Source organism: Sorex araneus, chromosome X (genome assembly GCF_027595985.1).
Source record: "Sorex araneus isolate mSorAra2 chromosome X, mSorAra2.pri, whole genome shotgun sequence".
NCBI lineage: Eukaryota > Metazoa > Chordata > Mammalia > Eulipotyphla > Soricidae > Sorex > Sorex araneus.
The window spans coordinates 335,291,696-335,299,439 of NC_073313.1; the positions used below are offsets into that span (position 1 = coordinate 335,291,696).

At 50.8% G+C, this 7,744-nt stretch overlaps 1 protein-coding gene across 1 annotated transcript; it reads left to right on the forward strand.

Annotated features, from left to right (window-relative positions):
* Positions 1-1,475: 1,475 nt before the first annotated feature.
* Positions 1,476-7,261, forward strand: NOTO (notochord homeobox). The gene is made up of 3 exons (XM_012932874.2): positions 1,476-1,758; positions 4,558-4,772; positions 7,112-7,261. Exons 1-3 carry the CDS (start codon positions 1,476-1,478, stop codon positions 7,259-7,261), a joined length of 648 nt encoding a protein of 215 aa, XP_012788328.2.
* The last annotated feature ends 483 nt before the right edge of the window (positions 7,262-7,744 follow it).

Sequence of the window (7,744 nt, forward strand, 5' to 3'; positions counted from 1 at the left end):
CCTTTGGTTTCCGCAATCACGGCTTCACGCTCATTGTGCATGAGATCAGGTCTAAGTATTTTTGAAGCACTAAGAAATGCACAATCCCAGCAACTTTTTAAGGAAGATTCTCTCATCATCCATTCTTCAGGTGAGGAAGTACAGGAAGTTGTCACTTATCCAAGTGACAGTAAGTACTGACACCCTCTGTAAAACAGGGCTACCAAGTGTGATCAGCACCTACACACTGTGCAGTTCTGTAGGCCACCAACTCCTTTACACTGGCTTTTCTATAAAGAAATGAGTATTTTTTATAAATGAGTATTTCTTTTTTTTTTTTTTTTGGTTTTTGGGTCACACCTGGCGATGCACAGGGGTTACTCCTGGCTCTTCACTCAGGAATTACCCCTGGCGGTGCTCAGGGGACCATCTGGGATGCTGGGATTAGAACCGGGGTCGGCCGCGTGCAAGGCAAACGCCCTACCCGCTGTGCTATCGCTCCAGCCCCTAAATGAGTATTTCTTATATAAAGAAATGAATACTGACTCTTCTATAAAGAAATGCACTGCACTGTCATCCCATCATTCATCGATTTGCTCAAGCGGGCACCAGTAACGTCTCCATTGTGAGACTTGTTGCTACTGTTTTTGGCATATTGAATATGCCACAGGAAGCTTGCCATGCTCTGCCTTGTGGGTGGGATACTCTCAGTAGCTTGCCGGGCCCTCCGAGAGGAATCAAACCCAGGTGGGTTGCAAGGCAAACACCCTACCCACTGTGCTATTGCTCCAGTCCATAAAGAAATGAGTAGTTCTTTATGTGGAACCATTTCTTTTACTCCCTGACATCTTTTTGAATATAGGAAAGATTTTTCCAGAGTTAATGTGGATGCTAAAACTTGCTAAAGAGCCACTGGTAACCAAAGGCGACAGGGGGTGGAATAATTTTGTACATCAACACCGTAAACTTTAAAACTATTTTAACCATATTACCTAAATTATTATGTTTAAAACCTTTAAATAAATAAAATAACAAAAATAAAGTCTTGAAAACGAAAGAAAAGGAAAGAAGAGGACAGAAAAGGAAGAGTTGGAAACACAATAGGGTAACCAGGCAGGAAAGTGCGGGGGTGGGGAGGGAGGGTGGGAATTTACTTGGAACTTTGACTCCCCTGGGCCTTCTGCTTCAAAGAGAGCGCTCGGGACCACCTGCGACCCTTAGGGGTCCTTTCCCTGAGCGCACCAGGTGGCCAGTTTAAAGGCGGGAGGAAGGAGGGGGAACGCATCCGGGCCCCGCGCCCCCCTTCCGTGCCCTCAAACTGGGTGAGGTCTGGGGCAGACACCGGCCTCGGAGTCCCACGGACCCCCCATCGCCGCTCCCGCTCCGCCCGATTTAAGCCCCGCTGGGGACCGGGGCGGCTCGCTCCGTCCGTCGGGCCGGGGTCCTCACTGCCTCCCGCGCCTCCCGTCCTGTGTGCGTCCGTGAAGGGCCTCGCCATGCCCGGCTCGGGGCCGCGCGGTGTCCGGGCCCAGCCCCCGGGCTCCCCCGCAGCTCCGGCCCCGAGCGCCCGGCCCCGACGCCTCGAGTCCTCCTTCTCCGTCGAGGCGCTGCTGGCCCGGCCCGGCCCCCGCGCGCGCGCCGCCGGCCCCTGGCCCGCTGCCCTCTGCGCTCCCGCCCCGGCGCTGCCCGCCTACCTGGGCCTGGGTCTCTACCCGCCCGGCCCCGCGTGCCCGGTGCTGGGGCTGCGCCTGGCTCACGTCTGCAGTCTCGGTGTCACAGGTAGGGAGGGAGACGGGCTGCGCTCGCGACCAGGGGCACGGAAGAGAGAAGTCCCCCGGGGCTTGAAAACCAAACGTGGTCCGGGTTTTGCAAAAGGTCCACTCGGCCTCAGGCTCCAAGCTCGCTGCTTAAGGAAGCCCGTGTGTGCGGGCAGCAGCCGATCGGAGATGCGGGTGGTCCGGGGAAGAAGACTGCAGAGGTCAGCGGCGCTGGGTTGGTTTGCCGGGGAACCCACACCTGCTACCGGCCTCCGCGTCCCGTGCCCCGTGCCTGTTCGGATAAGGTTTGGTGGCGCAGATTCTTGTCAAAGCCGCTCACCTTGGGGACTCAGTGGGAAAGCGACGCTGTGCTGGGGCCGGTCAGCGAGGAGCCACTAGCAGGAGGTGGTCAGTGCCCAAGACCGGGTGACCGTCTCCACTGCCCGCGTCTGCGCAAACTTAGGCCCCATGCCTAGCGTTTCTGAGCTTGCTGGCTTCTAGGCTCTCAGAACTGGATCTTAAGGCCTCCGGACCTCAGGCACTTAAAATCCCAGTGGGAATTTAAGTTTCTTCTCCAGGACAAGCTTGTGCAAATGTGTTAGGCTATCCGGTCCGTGCCTCCCCTTCTTGCATGAGAACAGGAGCTAAGTTAATGCAAGTTTTACCATCGCGAACCCAGATCCCATTCACACAACTGTCTACTTCCCGGGCTCCCTATATCCTTTAGCCAGTCTTTTTCACACCCACCTGTGTTGGAGAGGAACCTTGGGCTTCCTACCTGGTCCTCAATCATTACATTGCACCTAAGAGCCACTAGGCACACTCATTTTCCTACTTCCCCCAAGTCTGGGCACTGGGCAGTTTATGTTCTCTCTCTCTCTCTCTCTCTCTCTCTCTCTCTCTCTCTCTCTCTCTCTCTCTCTCTCTCTCTCTCTCTCTGTCTCTCTCTGTCTCTGTGTGTCTCTCTCTCTTTCTCTTTCCCCTGTCCTTTGTTTTGGGATCATACCTGGCAGTGCTCAAAGGCTATTTCTGGCTCTGTGCTCAGGATCATCCTGGTGGTGTTCAGGGAGCCCTATGAGATACAAGGGATTGAACCAGGCCAGCTACATGCAAGGCAAGTGTCTTCACTCCTACAGTCTCTGCAGCCCCTAGCAATCTCATTTTTAAGAGAGGTTTTGGTTTTCTTTAGCCACACCTGGCAATGCTCAGTGCTTATTCCTGACTCTATATTCAGGGATCACTTCTGGGAGTGCTCAGGGGACCATATGTGGTACCAGGCATTGAACTAGGTTGGCCATGTGAAAGGCAAGCACCTTGCTTACCCCTTGTAAGTAATGGAGGTTTTGAATAGAAATTACATCTACGCCACTCAAATGTCAAGATGTTTACTAAGAACATATGGAGAAAAGTTTCTTTGAGCACTCCTGCCCCCAACAACCTCATTACCTAACCCAAAAAAGCAGCTAATGATTACATTTTAATTTTTCCAGTAGTACTTTATGTATATTTAATACCTAAACACACGTCTGTATATATGGGTGAGTGTTTTTCCCTCTCCCACATATAAGATATATGGCTCTACTGTTCATTTATCTTGTAGATTTTTTAAAAATACCAATTTAGGCCTTTTCACACCACAGAGTGGTCCACTCTAAGGATGACCACAATCATTCACTCAGACCCCACTCTTTCTTGTCTTTTGCTCTTATGCTCACCATAAGCCTTGTGAACTCAGTGATTGGATTCTTGAGCAGCCGGCTCTGTGTCTTACCCTTCACAGGTGGATGCCCGCAGTCCTGAAGCCTCCCCAGACTGATGGGACCTCAGAAGTCTTAATCCCACATTTGCCTCTTCTTGGTCTGCTGAGACTATGCTGGCCTGATTCCACCTTCCTTTCTTTTTTGGGGGGTAGGGGGGTCATACCCAGTGATGCATAGGGGTTACTCCTGGCTCATGCACTCAGGAATTACTCCTGGCGGTGCTCAGGGGACCATATGGAATGCTGGGAATTGAACCCGGGTCAGCCACGGTCACCCACTGTGCTATTGCTCCAGCCCCTCCACCTTCTTTTCAAGTTACATCTCAGGAACTGTCCCTGGCGGATGGCCCTCTGTCTCCACTGGCTCCTGGGTTGGTGGGCAGAACAATCTCTTCTTATGGATTAGAAGAGGACACCCCTTGTCCAGGCAGAGAAGCACCATCAGCCGTGGCCCACAGAATGTGGACAGTACTTCAGATTCCACTAAACTCCCTCTGCTGGGTGCCCTTGTTCACAGTACAAGCTATATACTTAGTGGCCCTGTTTAATGTCATCTCAGTGAGGTGGTGACCCTGTATAAAGATGAAAGTTATTCCCCCCCTCCATATACATACACTGACCTTAGTCTTTTCCTGATTTATTCTTCACACGAATGAGTTATTTTTTAATGTTTACCCAGTCTGTAACGTATTAGGCCTTAAAAGAGAGATTTTCTGTTTTGTCCTGGAACCATGCCTAATGCATAGTAGGCATTGAAAAGGTTTTTGCTGAATGTTGACAAAGTGTAAATCCAAGGAGACCCTTCTCTGCACATCCTCTGGGATTTCTTGTCAAGGAAAGATTCGGAGGGCAAGGAGAGTGGCACGTCTCTGGGAGCCAAGGTTAGACCTCTCAGCTGGAGAACAACAGAGGCAGGCGGCATGTACCATTAGTCCTTCTTTCTCACTTGCTTTATTTCTCTGCACTCTCTTCCTACTCTGCCTCTTGCTGTTGCCTGGCCAGGTGCTGGTTCTCTCCTCCAAGGATGCTTGCTAACCTTCCCTCCTGCTGGTTGCTCTCTAGGCTTGGAGCTGGCTCATTGCCCAGGTCTCTGGAGCCCCCCTCACTGGGCCCTCGCCCAGAACCTTCAGGAGACTGAGAAACCCCTAAAGAGGGTTCGGACTATGTTCAACCTGGAGCAGTTAGAGGAGTTGGAGAAAGTGTTCGCTCAACAGCACAATCTGGTGGGGAAGAAGAGAGCCCAGTTGGCAGCTCGGCTCAACCTCACAGAGAACCAGGTGGGAGTGGGTATACCTGCTGGGGGTGTGGGGGGGCGGTCTGCACTGGGGATGCCTCTGTGCAAGGCCCAGGTGGGGCTTGGCGGGGAAAACTTGGGCCCCCTTTGTGCCAGGCTCTTGGAGGAGACAGCCCTAAGGCTCACTCCTGTATATTAGTAGTCCTATTTGAAATCACATTATGGCATAGCACACAATGTTAGTTTAGAACTTGATAATAGATTTTCATGCTAAATAAGCTGACAGTGAAATTAATAGGTATTCAGGGTTTAAAATATTAAAAATGGTAATGAACATTCCCCTTACCCTAAAATCCCCCCCAGCTGCTAAACTATTCCTCTACTCCCTTTTCAAAGGCAAATTCTCGGGAGCTAGCTATGTTCTCTCCATATCCTCACTTCTCCTCTACGACTTAACTCATGCCAGCATGATTTCTTTTCATTCCAAGAAAACCTCATTGAGGTCTCTTATGAGCTTTATGTTGCCAAAGTCAACAGATGCTTTTCTTTCCTCATCCCACCACACGCCAGCAACCAGGACAGTCGGTCACTCCTGTTGAAGATATTCTTGCCTTTGGCTGCCAAGAGCCACACTCTCGGTTTTCCTTCCAGCTGTCCTACCACATCTATTACTCTGTGAGTCTACTTTTCTCTTTGTGACCTCGACATTTTCCATACAACGATGACATCTATAAACTAGATTTTTTGTAATTTTTACAGTAACCCCCCCTTTGTGAGGACTTATTTTTTGGGGGGTGCGAGACTGTGGTTACCCTGGTTCTGAATTTAGGAATTACTCCTGGTGGTGCCCGGGGGACTATATGGGATTGAACCTGGGCTGGCTGCATGCAAGACTGTATTATCACTGTATTATCACTTACTGTTACTCCGGCCATCCACTTAGATGTCTTACTTCACACTTACCAAGTACAAACTTCAATTCTTGAACTTCTCTCCCTCCTAGTCCCCATGAATGGCCCACTGTCCACTCAAAATACCTAATTTCCTAGATTCCTCCTTCTCTCTCTCTCCCAAATCCAGCACCAAGCAAGCCTGGTCACGTCTTCCTCTAAATTACTACTGGGATGACTTCCCCTCTCTCCACTGGTACTTGCCCACACCATGTTCCACCAGACCCAGCTCCAGGGTGGTCACCACTGTCGCCTTCCTGCTCTCACCCATGCTTCACTCAGTCATGAGACATGCAATTCACTTGAGATGCAAATAGGATGACATCACTTCCCATTTAAATGTCTCAACGCTAATGTTTCTCATGTGGCCTTCATAGTCCTGGGTGAACTGACCCCCACAAAACTCTCCTTCCTTCCCTTCCACCCTTTTCCTACCTTCCTGATGCCACCCTTCTGTCCTCTTTTCTGGGTCCTAAAACACTCCAAACCTGGTCCCACCTCAGGGCTTTCCTGAAGGTCATTCCCTGCCCTGACCTGTTTTCTTCTGGCCCCACCAGCCTGGCCCCTCCACCCCTAAGCCTTGGCTTAAGTGCTGATTCTCAGGGAGGCTCAACCTTCCTGTTAACACTCCCCATTTGTAATTATGTTTACTTGCATATATCACCGTATCACTGTCATCCCGTTGCTCATTGATTTGTTCAAACGGGCACCAGTAACGTCTCCATTGTGAGACTTGTTGCTACTGTTTTTGGCATATTGAATACGCCACGGGGAGCTTGCCAGGCTCTGCCATGCGGGCGAGATACTCTAGGTAGCTTGCTGGGCTCTCCGAGAGGGGTGGAGGAATCGAATCTGGGTCGGCCGTGTGCAAGGCAAATGCCCTGCCCGCTGTGCTATCATTCCAGCCTGCTTGCACATATATATATATATATAATATACATATATGTATATATATATTTTTTCTTTTTGGGTCACACCCGGCGATGCACAGGGGTCACTCCTGGCTCTGCACTCAGGAATTACCCCTGGTGGTGCTCAGGGGACCATATAGGATGCCGGGAATCAAACCCGGGTTGGCCGTGTGCAAGGCCAACGCCCTGCCCACTGTGCTATTGCTCCAGCCCTGCTTGCGTATTTTTAATTGGACCCTTTCCACTAGTTGGTAAGCTCCACGAGGGTAGAGACCATGCCTCTATGCTCACCACTTATAGTACCATCACTCAGCGTGACGCCTCATAGTGTAACAGGAGCTCAGTAGACACGAGCTAGATGAATGAATGGCAACTGCAATTACAAGGAAGGAAGTCTGTGGGGCGAGATGTTTCCCTTAGAAAGAAGAGAACATTTTGGCCAGAGAGGGATGGGCGCCGTGGGAATGGGGGAGTAGTGGGAAGGGCTGGTCCCATTCTGATTGCTGTCCACTGCTTTTCAGGTGAGGGTCTGGTTCCAAAACCGCAGGGTCAAGTATCAGAAGCAGCAAAGACTGAAACTGCCGGTGGAGTCTGCCTTGAGTGTGTCACCAGAGGAGCCTTCCAGCACCAGCATCCAGAGAGATGAAGCCACATCAGGCGCGGACGGCTGAGGATGTGGACACAGCGCAGTGCAGGCTGTCTGGACTCGTTCTTCCTGGAGAACGATGGACCTCCCTGCCCCACATCCTAATGAAGAGTCTTTTTTTTTTTTTTTTTTTTTAGCTTTTTGGGTCACACCCGGCGATGCACAGGGGTTATTCCTGGCTCCGCACTCAGGAATCACTCCTGGCGGTGCTCAGGGGACCATATGGGATGCTGGGATTTGAACCCGGGTTGGCCTCGTGCAAGGCAAACGCCCTACCCGCTGTGCTATCATTCCAGCCCCATGAAGAGTCTTTTTTAGGGCCAAAGGGCAGCTGAGGAATGTGAACTCTCAAACAGAAGCTCCTATTTCTATCTGGACCCCTGGTAGCTAGAATGATGTAAGGTCAGGGACAGACTTTAGCCTTCAACCCTGTCGTTGCACAAGTTACCTGATGTCTGAACCTTTTTTTCATTCATTTGTATAATCGGTGTGTTGGTCACTTAGACTT

Coding starts and splice junctions, on each gene's coding strand:
- NOTO (XM_012932874.2), top strand. CDS start 1,476: ATGCCCGGCTCGGGGCCGCGCGGTGTCCGGGCCCAGCCCCCGGGCTCC. Junction 1,759..4,557: donor CTGCAGTCTCGGTGTCACAG/GTAGGGAGGGAG, acceptor GTTGCTCTCTAG/GCTTGGAGCTGGCTCATTGC. Junction 4,773..7,111: donor TCAACCTCACAGAGAACCAG/GTGGGAGTGGGT, acceptor ACTGCTTTTCAG/GTGAGGGTCTGGTTCCAAAA.